Genomic DNA, 15,332 nt, shown 5'->3' with positions numbered 1-15,332 from the left:
CAGCTTGAGAAATGCTGAGCGTGTTCTTCCTTTTTGGTTTTCTGATTCCAGATCTTTGCACATTTTGTTGTAATATTTGGCTTTATCATCTCGAGCTGATCTCTGCAATTTTCTGTTCAGCTCTTGGACCTCCTCATTTCTTCCATTTGATTTAGCATCTTTATGCTGGAGAGCAAGTTTCAGTATCTCTTCTGACATCCATTTTGACCTTTTCCTTCTTTCTTGTCTTCTCAATGACTTTTTACTTTCTTCATGTATGATGTTCTTGATGTCATCCACAACTCTTCTGGTCTTCAGTCTTTAGTGTTTAATGTATCAAATCTGTTCTTCAGATGATCTATAAATTCATGTGGGATATATTCAAGGTCATATTTTGGCTTTTGTGGACTTGTTTTCATTTTCTTCAGCTTCAGTTTGAATTTGCATGTGAGTAATTGATGGTCTTTTCCACAGTCTGCCCTTGGCCTTGTTTTGACTGATGATACGGAGCTTTTCCATCATCTCTTTCCACAGCTGTTGTCAGTTTGATTTCTATGCATTCCATTTCGTTAGGTCCATGTATATAGTTGTCTCTTACGCCGTCTAAAGAAGGTATTTGAAATGAACAAATCACTGTTTTTTCAGAATTCTATTATGCGTTCTCCAGCATCATTTCTATCACCAAGGCCATATTTTCCAACTACTGATCCTTCTTCTTTGCTCCCAACCTTTGCATTCCAATCACCAGTAATGATCAGTACATCTTGATTGCATGTTTGGTTGATTTCAGATTGAAGACGTTGGTAGAATTCTTCTATTTCATCCTCACTGGCTTTAGTGGTTGGTGCGTAACTTTGAATAATAGTAGTATTAACTGGGCTTCCCTATAGACGTGTGGATGTTATCCTATCACAGACAGCGATGTACCTCATGACTGATCTGGATATGTTACCTCTTCAATTTGTCATTCCCAGAATAGTATACCATGTGGTTGTCAGATTCAAAATGGCCAATACCAATCCATTTCAGCTCACTAATGCCTAAGATATCGATGTTTATGCGTTCCATTTCATTTTTGACAACTTCCAATTTTCCTAGATTCATACTTCGTACATTCCATGTTCCTATTTCCAATGGATGTTTACAGCTGTTTCTCTTCATTTTGAGTTGTGCCCCATTAACAAATGAAGGTCCCATGGGCTTTACTCCATTCGTGTCATCACGGTCAGCTATACTTTGAGGAGGCAGCTCTTCCCCAGTTGCATTTTCAGTGTCTTCCAACCTGAGGGGCTCATTTTCCAGCACTATATCTGACAGTGTTTCTCTGCTATTCCTATGATTTTCAGTGACTAAATATTCAGAAGTAGTTTGTCACTCTTTCTTCCTAGTCTGTCTTCGTCTGGAAACTCATCTGAAACTTGTCCACCATGGGTTACCCTGTAGATTAAACCTTCCTACCAAATACCACTTTTCCTTAGCTAAAAATGCATTTTGCTATAACAAAAATTTAGGTCAGTATTACTGGAGAGGTATTCCTTTTAGATAGTATTCTGCCCTTGTCCTACCCATTGTCCTCTTGAATCTGACTGTATCTCTGGTAGAAGAGGACATGGAACAAGATGGGTCTTGGCTGAAAGCAGAGAATACCAGAAAAATGTTTACCTCTGTTGTATTGACTGTTCAAAGGCATTTGACTGTGTGCATCATAAACAATTATGGATAGCATTACAAAGAATAGAAATTCCAGGAAACTTACGTTCGTGCTGAGCCTGTACATAGACCAGGAGGCAATCATTTGAATGGATCAGGAAAGGTGTGCATCAGGGTTGTATCCTTTCACAGTAGTTATTCATTTGATATGCTGAGCACATAATCGGAGAAGCTGGACTATATGGAAAAGATCGTGGCCTCAGGAATGGAGGAAGACTCATTAACAGCTGTGATATGCAAATGACACACCTTGCTTGCTGAAAGTAAAGCTGACTTGAGTACTTACTGATGAAGATCGGTGACTTCAACCTTCAGTATGGATTACACCTCAACATAAAGGAAAAAGTACACACAACTGGATCAGTAAGCAACAGCATGATAAACACAGAAAAGATTGAAGTTGTCAAGGATTTCATTTCACTTGGATCCACAATCAGTGCCCATGGAAGATGCAGTCAGGAAATTACATGACCTATTGTATTAGGCAAATTTACTGCAGAGACCTCTTTAAAGTGTTTTTAAAGATGTCACTTTGATGACTAAGGTACATCTGACCCAAGTCATGGTATTTTCAATTGTTTCATATACATGTGAAACCTGGCAACTGAATAAGGAAGACAGAAGTGTTGGTGCATTTGAATTATGGTGTTGCTGAAGAATATTAACTATATCATGGACTGCTAAAAGAACAAACAAATCTGTTGTAGAAGTATAGCCAGAATGCACCTTAGAAGGGAGGATGGCAAGACTTCATCTCATATACTCAGGACCAATCCTTGGAGAAGGACGTTGTATTTGGTAGAGGGTCAGCAAAAAGAGGAAGTCCCTCAGTGAGATAGATTGACACAGTGACTTCAACAATGGGCTCAAATATGGCAATGATTGTGAGGATGACACAGGTCCAGCAGTGTTTCCTTCTGTTGTACACAGCGTCACTATGAGTCAGAACTGACTCTATAGCACCTAAAAACACAACAGCTTACCCACTGATATAGTCTGAGCTACAAATGAAGACCATTTAATGCTTCATTTGACCTTAATTGATTTCAGTGGGACTTGTTTTAAATGGGCCATTCCCTACCATCTTCCTCAATGTGTTATTTAGCTCAGCAGGAATGAAGTAGCTCTTTTAACTCACCAGGGTGTGATGACCTCAGTGAGACAAGCATTGTTAGCACTCTGTAAAAAGCTATTTTTGAACCATGTTATTTAGAAGTCATTGCTGTTCTTTGTTGCAAAAGAAGTTTTACAAAAAATGGCCTTTGTTCCCAATGAGTGCATCTATAGTGGTTGGTAGGGCATGTGTTTTCACTGGGATGACACATCAGAAGCAGTCTTTTTTTTTAGGGCAGATTGGCCCTGGAAGAAGTCCTAACTGCAGCTGAATCAGCAGAATCTACCCTTTTTATTTTTTTCTTTCGACAGATAAGTTCGTTTCCCTATAGGCTTTAGGGTAAAATCTCAAAAACTAAGGCCTTGTCAAGATTTAGAAGTGATTTGTTATTGGCAGACTGTGTGACTGCCATCTTTGTGTGTGTGTGTGTGTGTGTGTGTGTGTGTGTAGGTGTGTGTTTTCATGATTTTTGTAACTGCCCTTCTTTAGGAGAAACCTACACCTACAACTGGCAGCTGATTACTCATCCTAAAGACTACAGTGGAGAAATGGAAGGGAAACATACACAGTTCCTCAAATTATCCAAGGTGAATGAATCTGCTTCTTTTACTTGCAGGGCTGGGGTAGAGGTAATGACTACTTCTCAAAACTGTTGTATATCATAGAATTTTCTTTCCATAGTAAATTATGAAACAAGCCTTCAGAAGTGAATCTTTCAAAAATATAACTGGCTGACATCCAATATTTGTTAGTGTATGATTCTCAATTTTCATTTATGGTGAGAAGTCTGAACCAGCATGGTGATGATAGCTGAAAATACATACCTAACAGTTTTTAAGGGTAACATAAGGATTTTATAATTTGGGAGATAAGCTAAGTTATTTGTGGCCACATGACTGTATAAATTGGCTCAGTCCTTTCTGGGATTCAGTATGGTTATTAGCATCATAAAAATATTCATTTTATTTGGCCCAGCAACTACATTCATTCATTCATTCATTCAACAGCTATTCATTATACCTTGGTTAAATGGCAGGCATGGGGGATTTACCAATGAATTAATCATCAACCTAATCTTTAAGGACAATAGAGTCTAGTAGTGATACTGACAGGAAGCAGGTAATTATCACAGGGGGTACACTAGATCATACAGGGGTTATGGAGACCCTAGGGAATTAGAGCAGTTTGCCTAGCTGGGTCCTGAAAGGTGAGTAACTTAACTAGAAAAAGTGTGGAAGGAAGGCACTCCAAACAGAGAAAGTAATATTTCCAGTGGGTCAGAAACAAGAGAGAAAGTGTGGGAATGTGGTTCAGCATGACCGGACCCTGAAGTATGAGCAATAGCAGTTCCATGTGGTCAAATCATGCAGTGCCTTATTTTACAGATTAAGAACTTGGAATCCTTTAGAAGGAACAGAGAGGCTTGGAAAGTTTTTTAAGCAAGAGAATGGTATTCTCATATTTTTGGTTTAGCAGATCACCCTGAATGCAGATTGGAGGAGATAAGTAAGGTTAAAAATAGGGAGACCAGTAAGGAATCTGTTGAAAATCTTGGTGTGAGATAATTACAGACTGAGTTTGAAAGCTAAAAAGCTCAATTAATAAAATAAAAATTTTAAATTACCTGTTGAACTCATGCCATATGCCAGACACAGAGCTAATTGCTTTCTACAAGTATTTCATTTTCCATAATGATTTCATTTGATCTTTGTACAGTCCTAAGTTATAGGTATTACAAATTTTACAAATGACAAAACTAAGAGTTGGAAAAATCAAGTGGTTTGGCAAACTATTTTTGGAAGTAATTGAAAAAAAATAAAGTGGCTCACAAACTATTAAATGGTATATTTGAACTGGAGTTTCTATCCCTGAAAAGAGCCGTGGTGACATAGTGGTTAAAGTGCTCAGCCACTAGTGAAAAGACTGCAGTTTGAACCCACCAGCTGTTCCACAGAAGAAAGATGTGGCAGTCAGCCTCTGTAAAGATTTACTGCTTTAGAAACCCTATTGGGGGCAGTTCTACTGTATCCTGTAGGATTGTTATAAATCAGAATTGACTCAGTAGCAGTGGCTTTTGTTTTTTCCACCTCTAAAAGTCCATGCTTCTATAAAAGTTATGCTGTAAATGACTTGTTAATAACTAAGATATAACAGTGTGAATGAAGCTAAATGAGTAAATTTGAGACATATCATGATGGTCAACTTGATAAGATTTGGTGATTAATAAACTGGGTGGAGAGTGTTAGGGATAAAGAGTTTAGAACAATTCCAAAAAAAACGTTTTGGCTTAGACATCTGGGTGAATGCTGGTGATATTGTGGTAGTCACTGATGTGAGGAGCACAGAAAAAAAATTGGAATGAGTGAATTTGGGCTATATGACATTTGAGTGGAATTGTCCGGAAGTAGCTGAGGGTAAGGAGTGAGGGATCAGGGGACACATTCTGTCTAATGAGATAAATTTAAACACCATCTTCAAATAGATGATAATTAAGGCCATAGGAACTGATAATATCAACTAGGGAGAGTATGTAAAATGAAGAGATAAATGGATTGAGGTTGAAATATAGGGGAACACCATTTAAGCAATGGAAGGAAAAGAAGGGAGAGGAGACTGAAGTGAAAAGGAGTGAGTAGAGAAGTGAAAGCCAAGGAAGGAGAGTAGTACCACGTGGCACAGTCATCACTTAGGATTTACCCAAAGAAGATGATTTAAAAGAAAGAAAAATTTCCGTTTGCGTGAAAGATGTTTATCACAGCATTATTTATAATGGTAGAAGTTTGATAACAACCCAAGTGTTCAACAGTGTAGAATGCTTATGTGAATTATGGCAAATTTATTCACATACATTCTACAGCTATTAGACTATATTGTAGTGGGGGAAATATTCATGTTAAATGAATGAAAGAAAGGACAATAAAAAAAAAAACTGATACACACTTTGATTTTAGCTAGGCCCTAATCGCCATTGAAAAGGAGCTCTGGTAGCGTAGTGGTTACAAATCGGGCTGCAAACCACGAGGTCAGCAGTTCTAAACTACCAGCTGCTCCATGGGAGAAAGAGGAGGCCTTCTGCTCCCGTAAAGATTTATAGCCTCGGAAACCTTGTTCAGGGTCGCTATGGGTCTAAACCAACTTGACGACACTTAACGACAACAACAGTCGCCATTGAGGAGTCCTGGTGTGGTACTGTGTGTTAATGTGCTGGACTGCAGGGTTGGTTTGAACCACAAGTTTGGTGATTCAAGCTCACCAGCTGCTCCTTGGAAGCCTTACACAGGGTTGCTGTGGGTCGTAACCAACTCAAGGCACTTAACAACAACAGTTGCCTTTGAAATGTAAGATCTTGAAGGCAGCATTCTTACCTTATACATTTGTAAACCCCAAGCCTAAGATGATGACTAGGGACCTATTGGTTCCCAATAAATATTTGTTGAATGAATGTTGTGTTTTAAGTAATTTTTGTATGTGGTCAAGGATTAGAAGGACACAGGTGATGTGATGTGTGAGGATAGTGGGATTATGGAGAAATTTATTCTTTTTTCCTCATGTCTTTTGCTGTTAGTAGAAATCTGAAGGGAAAATATTCAGGTATTTGGGAACTATCTTATATGTTTGCTAAATATTTTTCTCTGTAGGGATGATTGTTTTAATTTCATAACTCTGTGTGAAGTAGAATGGTTTAGGTGCTTAATATTCTTCTGAAAAGAAAATGAGAGTATGGAGATACTGAACTCCCTTCTGTTTTTCTAGAGTCAGCTAGTAATAGGACTCACATTAAAAGCAATGTTATTTTAGTGTATCATTCATTGTTTGACATCTTCAACTAGTTTGCTGTCTTCATTTGGGTGGCAATGTTGTGGTTGAGATTCAGCCGGGGAAAGTCTATGTATACTTGTGTGTGTGTTATTTTAAATATTGCTGCTTTTTTTGTGACTATCTAAAAGATCTCTCACTTCTGCAGCTCACTCCAGGCCTGTATAAATTCAAAGTGATTGTAGATGGTCAAAATACTCATGGAGAAGGCTATGTAAATGTGACAGTGAAACCAGGTATGTGTTTCTCAGCCCTGGCAGTATCTTATTGCTCTCTCTGCAAAATTTCCAGGGAGATGGAGATGTGACTTAAGGGTATTTAAAATTCCCATTTCTTTTTGTAGCATATTTACTGGTCAAATCCTAGTTCAGTATAGTAAAAAGTTATAGTGGCAAAGTTCATACTTTGGATCTAGTTGGCACACTGGACTGAGCAAGGCAACATTAATCACATGACCCATGGTGCAGTATGATCTGAGCAATAGCCTTTCTACCAGAGAGCTATTTTTCTAAGTGTGCCATGCTGGCAGAGGCCTGTGTGTTATAATGAAGAGACACAGGAAGTCAAGGTCCTTATTAATTTCTGTGGTGCCAAGAATGAGGTCGACCCCTCCTCATTCCATTGCACTTCAGTATTTTCATGGATATGAATGTAAAATATATAAATATTTAAGCCTATCACTTTGACAACTGTAACTCCACTTTTTGAATCAGTTACTGCATACATGGTATGAAGGCCATGTCTGACCTTCTCTGACTGTATACAAGGAAGAGGGAGAATCAAACTCCATATCAGCCCAAGGCCAATTCCTATGAGGTGTGGAGGTCAGATGTGTTTCCACACAACAGCTTTAACCAATTATCTCTCCCATGGCACTCTTCTTCTCTGCTGGGTTTGATACTCCATCACAGTGGCTACACAGAACTCACAGTTATGGGGTTTATTGGGGAAGTTAACAAGGTATATAACTCAGGATATAGTGGTTCTCTGAACAGGAACATCTCTCCTCAGCCATACTGGAGACATGTGTTGTTCTAGTCCTTGGCCTCTCAGCCAAGCTGCCCTGCTCAGGCAAATGTTACAAGCTCCTTTAGTGCTGCTGGTAAATGGCCAAAGAGCACCCATTTCTACAAGTCAGCCTTCTGCATGAAGGCACTCAGATTTACTTGGTCCATGGACAGAAAGCACGTTGCTCTTTTTATACACTGCCTCTGCTGCTGCTTCTGCCACCTCTGCTGCCTCCACTTCTCAACCCAGGGATCTCAAGGTCCAAAGGACTCTTTTTGCTGGTCCTAAGATCATCTGTTCCTCTTTGTGAGATACCTCCTTTTAAACCTTATGTGATGGCTTTTTTTTTTTTTTTTCTTCAAGCTTTTATGACTTTTATTAAATTCTATGAGCACTAAGGACAGAAGAGCCATATCACATAAATTCACTGTAACACAGTCACATGTATAGAAAATTTAATTCTTCATATAAAAGTTAGAGAATGAGATGAGGAAGCCAGGAGCCTAAGAGAAACATGTAGCTAGAGAACCAACCAAGTGGCTGCCTCTTCCTGATCTCTTTCCAGAGACCTGGGCCTTGGTATAGAGTTCTTCATTGTATCCTACCAGTTCTCTTTCATCTTGGAAACAAAATTCTGTCATTTAAAAAAAATGATCCATTGTTGGTAGACTACAATGCAAAAGTAAATTATCTTGCTTTGCATTTTCAGAGAAATTTGGTTAAGTTGAAGAGTGGCATGTTTACTGACACAAATTCTTAGATACTGTTTGCTGAAAGTAGAGCAAAAAAAAGTCCATTCCTTGAACTTTATAAGCAAGGTAATCTTTCCTCATTAAAACTATGGCCAGCATAAAGACCATTTGATCATTTCTTAAAGAAAAGCTGCTGGGGTTGTAGCTCATAGATATTTGGGTGCATCACAGTACTCACTCTTAATCCTCTCACACACAACCAGCATAGAGATGTTAGAGAAATCACTCATTTTCTTTTCAGTACAGTCTGCCAATGAATGACTGTCAATGCCAATGCCATGATCTTTGTTACACAAAGCTTTTTTGTTGTCTGCCTCTAATTAGGCTGGCCTGAAGGCAGTCACTTTCTGCTGTAGTACTTTTTATGGACTAGAAAAGACGTGCGCATTGAAGGAATACATAGGACATGGTCTTAGGAATGGTCAGGCTTGAGTTGGAAGGCTTTTTATATTCCTAGGTGTCTTAAGTTGGATTGACAACTTGGTCTTGTGACTTTCTCATTTGATAATGGTTCAACCCTCAATTGTGTTATGGAAACTGACATAAAATCCCCTCAGATATGCTTTGTTTGTCTTATAATTTATAAAACCCCTCTCCTTATATTTTTGGGGGTCACTTTCTTGCAGAGCCCCGTAAGAACCAGCCTCCTGTTGCCATTGTGTCACCACAATTTCAGGAGATCTCTCTGCCAACAACATCTACAGTTATTGATGGCAGCCGTGAGTACTTATCCAAGCATGCTATCTTCAAACAGCACTCACTGGACACTCTGGTAGGAGATTTGAGGCCACTTATGCTTTCATTTTGTTTAGGTCATTCTTAGCCGCATATGGGAAGACCAACCATCTGAAGAAACTGATTAGGGAGTTATAAGCCAGACTGGCCGTATTAAAAATCCCCAGAGTGTCTTGTTTGAAGCAGTATTTCTTGGCTTATGAGTGTATTTAACATTATTTTAGTTGAGAATCACTGGTTTTCAGATTTGTTTAAATGGAGCTACTTTCTCAGTTACAGAAAAAAGCTCCTTCCTTTTATAGCAAGATACACAACTAAGAGGCTTGAATGAGGAACTCTCATCAGCCATCACTGCTTACCAAGTTTCTTGTCAGCTTCTCCTGGAGAGACCACAGAATGAACTTCATCCCTGATTCTGCTCATTAACATTTTGCCCTTCAGAGTAAAGTCATCTAATGTGCAACATGAAAGGAGTTCTGAGCCTTTGCCATTGATCCTGGCCAGTGTGTGCAGGAGGTTTCAGGACTCTTCTCTGACCAGAATTTGCTTGATTTCTTTTGAGACTCATAAAGGCTCTGTTACCCTAACTGTCTTGGCACTCAACAGCTTTTGGTTTTGGGCAGAGGCAACCATTGCTTTAATAGAGGAATCTTTAGCAAAGTTAAGCATTTCATTTAGATGGTTTAGACAAAAAGGAGGCTAGGAGAATAGAAGACCAAGAGCAAAGAGAAAGAAACAGGAAAGGGCATTTGTGATAGACTGGTAGCAAGGGTTCACAAAGTGCCATTTTATTTTATGTTATTGAATAGGTCCAAGTTAAGTGATATGTAAAGGTGTATGGTGAAAAGAGAGGTAACCCAACAGAATGTGGAAATCATCAGACAATATCTTTGATATCCCATGCATGTAAAGTTTTACTGAAGGTAATACAGAAACGACTGCAATCATACATTGACAGAGAACTTCCCAAGGTTCAAGCCAGATTCAAAAGAGGACGTGGAATGACGGGTATCATTGCTGATGTCTGATGGATCTTGGCTGAAAGCAGACAATACCAGAAAGATGTTTACCTGTGCTTTATTGACTATGCAGAAGCTTTTGATTGTGTATGACAAGCTATAGACAACATTGCGAAGTTTGAATATTCTGGAACACTTAATTGTGCTCATGAGGAATCTGTACATGGACCAAGAGGCAGTTGTTCAAACAGTACATGGAACACTTGAATGGTTTAAAATTAAGAAAGGTGTGCGACACTGTTGTATTCTTTCACTTACTCAACCTGTGTGCTGAGCAGATAATCCAAGAAGCTGGGTTATATGAAGATAAACATGTCATTAGCATTGGAGGGAGACTCATTAACAACCTGTGATATGCAGATGATACAACCTTGCTTGCTGAAAGTCAAGAGGACTTAAAATATTTACTGATGAAGATCAAAGAGCACAGTCTTCGGTATGGATTGCATCTCAATGTAAAGAAAACAAAAGTCCTCACCACTAAACCAATAAACAACATTTTTATCAATGAAGAAAGGATTGAAATTATTGAAGACTTCATTCTTTTTGGGTCAACCATCAATACTCATGGAAGCAACAGTCGAGAAATCAAATGATGTATTGCATTAGGTAAATCTGCAGCACAAAACCTTTTTAAAGAGCAAAGATGTCAGCTTGAGAACTAACTAAGGTGGACTTCACCCAAGCCATGGTATTTTCAATAACCTTATATGCATGCGAAAGCTGGACAGTGAATAAGGAAGACTGTAGAAGAGTTGATGCTTTTGAGCTGTGTTGTTGGAGAAGAACATTGAAGGTGCCATGGGCTGCCAAACAAACAAACAGATCTGTATTGGAAGAAGTGCAGCCAGAATGCTCCTTGGAGGCCAGGATGGCCAAACTTCATCTCACAGACTTCAGACATATTGTCAGGAGGGACCAGTCGCTGGAGAACAATAAATATCATGCTTGGTAAAGTGGAGGGTCAGAGCAAAAGTGAAAGCCCCCCCCCCCCCCAGTGAGATGTATTGGCAAAGTGGTGGTAATAATGGTGAGGTTGACCCCAGGACAAGGCAGTGTTTCATTCTGTTGTGCATAGTGTTGCTATGAGTAGGTACCAACTTGATGGCACCTGATAACCACAACAACAATGGTGAAAAGAATCCCTACCATCCCTGTCTTCCTAGCTGCTCAATTTTCCTCTAGACAACCAGTGCATATTTTATGCATATATTAAAAAACAGCATATTTTTTATCTTCCTTACTTACATGTTGCTTGTTTCCATAAATCAAAGAATTCTTCTGAATCAACATATGAAATGCCTCTCCATTCATTCATTCTTTTTTTTAACAATTGCATAGTATCCCATTATATGGATGTACGAGCTCATTATATCAACGTGCATTTCATTTTCAATCAATTTCTATTGATGGCCATTTAGATTACTTGAAGTCTTTTGCTATTACAAAATGTTCCTACCATGAATAGTCAGGTAAACAAGACACTTGACACATGTGTAAGTGTATCTGTAGGATAAATTCTTAGAATAGGAGTTGCAGGAGCAAAGGGTATGTGCATTTAAAAATTCAGTAAAGATCGCTAAATCACTCTTTATAAAGATTATATCACTTTATGCTTCCACTGTGACTTTTAAGAGTGCCTTTTTCTCCATACCTTTATCCATATGTTATTAAACTTTGATCTTTACCAATTAAAAAATGGTATCTCAAGTGTAATTTTGATTTATGTTCATTTAAGTGAGTTTGAGTGAGTATCGTTTCATGTGTTTAAGAATTACTGACTTTCCTTTTTTCATACAGTAGCATTTTAACCAGTGATTACTTATGTTGGACTCCTTTAAACAATACACAGTGGTGTATTTATAGAGGTAGAATGACCCAATATTCATAGGGAAGAAACACTCTGGAGAGATAGTCTATAATTTCATGAAGTTTTCCTAGCCTCAAGTGTCTGGGTAGTTTCTCTGATTTGTGTAAACTGAGTAAGTACTGGGACCCAGTGCTCTCATGTTCTAACTGATGTTTCTTTATGGTCAAGAAAGCACTGATGATGATAAAATTGTCCAGTACCATTGGGAAGAGCTTAAGGGACCTCTGAGAGAAGAGAAGATTTCTGAAGAAACGGCCATATTAAAACTAAGTAAGCTCGTCCCTGGGAACTACACTTTCAGGTAAATTAAGATCCAGACTTCAGTTTACCTTTGGTCATTGTTTTCCTTATGAGTTTTTACATTCTTATAGAATCAGTTTTAACAAATGTCAAATGCATTGTAGTGTTGGTTGATGATGCAGGCTTAGGTTCCTTTAGTTCTTTGAGATCTGTAGGGATTGTGATCATAGCAATGATATTTTTTTAGGGCAAAATGGGCCTGCAAAGTAGATCAGAATTCACCAAAGTCCTCTTCCTCAAAACCTTATGTAGCATATGTCCAAAGTTTTTTTTAGAATACATATTAAATTAAATGAAAGGACTCATCATCCTTTGTGTCTTCTCAGTCAAAACCTAGAAGGAATCTATTCTAATCTTGTCTCTTCCTTTTGGGAATGGTTTTCTCAACTCTTGATACACTTCTAAGTACTTCTCTGGTTGAATATGATCTGTCACATCTTTTTCATAATCTCTCTGTTAAGGGCCTTTTGGAGAATTTGATTCAAAGAAAGAAAGTTCTTTTGAGAACTGCAGTGGACATTCTAGAATGACAGTGAGCCTGACTCTAGAATGATTCTCCTTATATTTGCAAAATTCACTGTAAGTATAAAGCACTTGTGCAGGAGTATCATGCAAATCCCATATGAGGATGATACTATCCTCATTTTACAGTGGTGAAAAATGAGGCTCGGCGTGAACGTTGTAAGTTCTCTAATGTCACACAGCTGGAACCGCAATGGAGATTTTCTAATGGCCAAGTCAGTGCTCATTTTACTCCATTCTTTGACTTGATATATGCATATTTTGCTTATACTTCCTTGAATGCCCTTCTGAGTTTGTTGATGTTCTGTTCCATCCTTGCAAACTGGTTTAGTTAATTACAAGGTTCTATCAGATTCCTCTGAAGAGGTGAGACTATGTCTTTCTTCTTTCCTGTTGCATTTAGTGCCTCTATGTGTCACCCAGGAGACCTGGTATGATGCTATAGGATAACCACTAGGTCAGTTTAAACTGCAAGGTTGGTGATCCAAACTCACTAGAAGCTCATCGGAAACCCTATACAGGTTCGCTATGAGTCAGAACCGACTCGACGACTCTTAACAACAATGTGTCACCTAACCTGGTATGGCAGTTTATTCATAGGTGTCTGTCTTCCTCATTGGGTCTGAGATTAATCAAGTTGTAAATATTGTGTGTAGTGGTTACCAATTGGGCTGCGAACCTTAAGGTCAGCGGTTTGAAACTACCAGCCGCTCCGCGGGAGAAAGATGAGGCTTTCTACTCCCATAAAAATTTATACCCTCGGAAACCCTGTACAGGGTCGCTATGGGTCGGAACTGACTCGACGGCACTTAACAACAACATTGATAGGGACACAGTGCCTAGTACAACAATATGCAAGTTCTAACTGAAGAGCACCACACTGATTCAAAACTTCAGGTAAATAAAAGGTAACTGCCTTGCAGACAAAATTGGAGCCATTTCATTGGCTTAAGATGGAAATTTGAGATGATTTTTTACCTTAGCTTTCCAATATAGGGGTTTTCCTATTTATGAAATTTAGCCTAGCCCAGGTTGACTCTTTATTAAATAGTTAGAAGAATGATGACTATTTCCATACACTGTAAGGTGTTCTGGCCTCTGCATGTAGTTGCTCATTTAATCCTGACAACAGGTATTTTCATTTTCAATTTACATACCAGGAAACATAGACATAGAAAGGTTCATGAACTTACCCAAGATCACATCACCTCCACAATCTGAGCCTTAACCAGTGTTAGTCTACAGTTTTTGGGGGGTGCATTGGGTATTACGAATGATTGTTCTTGACTGGTGGTAGTGGTGATTGTGTACTATGGAGTTGATTCCAATTCATTTCAACGCTGCATAGGCTATTAATCATTCCAGGAGCAGAAACCCTCATGTTTCCCTCTTGGAGCAACTGATAGATTCAATTGCTGACCTTATAATTAGCAGCCCAACTCATAACCCACTATGCTACCAGAACTCCTTTCTTCTTAACTGGTGGTGGTGGTATGCTGTCAAGTCGGTTCCGACTCATAGTGGATTTCCAAGGCTGTAAATCTCTATGGGAGCAGAAAGCTTAATCTGTCTCCCACTAAGTGGCTGGTAGATTCAAATTGCTGACCTTATGGTTAGCAACTGAATTCATAAGTCACTACCAGGGCTCCGTAGGAGACTAGTAGGGTGTATAAAAAACTTGTGAGAACTACAAGGAACAGCATAGAGGCAATATTTCTATGGATTTTTATCTTTCAGATGTTTGCTGATTTGCACATATATACATATAGTCTGATGTTTTGTGTGGGTTCCCCCTCCCAAAGACTGAACTCCCCTAAGACCATAGGTAAAGGGAATTTTTAAAAGAAAAATCCACAGATGCTTGGCTTAGTTTGTGGTTGGTGGTGAGATTCAAACAAACTACATGTCTTTTCTATGCTTTTCCTTTTTATGTCAGCAAAATGGAAGGATCCCAAACCTCCTTGTTGCCTAGGCTCACATTTTGAGGGGGCATCAGAAGCTTTAGGCTGTTGAACTAGGAGGCATTATGTAGGTAAAAGCCTGCTCTTGGACATGAGCATTTTTTTTTTTTCCTCTTACGAATTCCATTTCACACTGTCACAAGCCGTGGGACTGTGGCTTAGGAGAATTCACTGTCAGCTCCTGCACCTGCCTCAGTAAGGCCAGCCCTTCTCATCCATCCCCGAGGCTGTCTGCCCAGGATAGCCATTCCTGTGATATGTATGTAGCCACTACAGGACGAAGGGCAAGAAGAACCTGCTGCATACAGGGTTTACAGTCTTCTTGTAGCTTCTTTGAATGCCACAGGGATGGGAATCAAGGTTATCTCTTCTTAACACTTTGCTTTTTGGTCTTTGGAATCTGAGAACTGGATTTATATCTTGGCTCACTACATAGCTTAGGTATATTTCTTTCTTTTTTTTTATTAAATGTTTTTATTTTGGTTTGAGTGAAAGTTTACAGGGCACATCATCAGCTTCACATTCAGCCATTCATATAGCTTGTTT

General features: G+C 38.9%; 1 protein-coding gene across 1 annotated transcript in view; it reads left to right on the top strand.

Moving 5' to 3' along the window:
- Positions 1-15,332, top strand: part of KIAA0319L (KIAA0319-like ortholog) — a 200,221-nt gene that overhangs the window by 155,341 nt on the left and 29,548 nt on the right. Inside the window, exons 6-9 of the mRNA XM_006867522.1 lie at positions 3,293-3,390; positions 6,768-6,855; positions 9,006-9,098; positions 12,172-12,304. Of these exons, the coding sequence (XP_006867584.1) occupies positions 3,293-3,390; positions 6,768-6,855; positions 9,006-9,098; positions 12,172-12,304 (412 nt within the window). The remainder of the gene's footprint in view (positions 1-3,292; positions 3,391-6,767; positions 6,856-9,005; positions 9,099-12,171; positions 12,305-15,332) is intronic.

Source organism: Chrysochloris asiatica, unplaced genomic scaffold (genome assembly GCF_000296735.1).
Source record: "Chrysochloris asiatica unplaced genomic scaffold, ChrAsi1.0 scaffold00106, whole genome shotgun sequence".
In the NCBI taxonomy this organism is placed as follows: domain Eukaryota; kingdom Metazoa; phylum Chordata; class Mammalia; order Afrosoricida; family Chrysochloridae; genus Chrysochloris; species Chrysochloris asiatica.
Note: the sequence above shows the minus strand (reverse complement) of the source record. Positions and strands in the feature narration are given on the sequence as shown.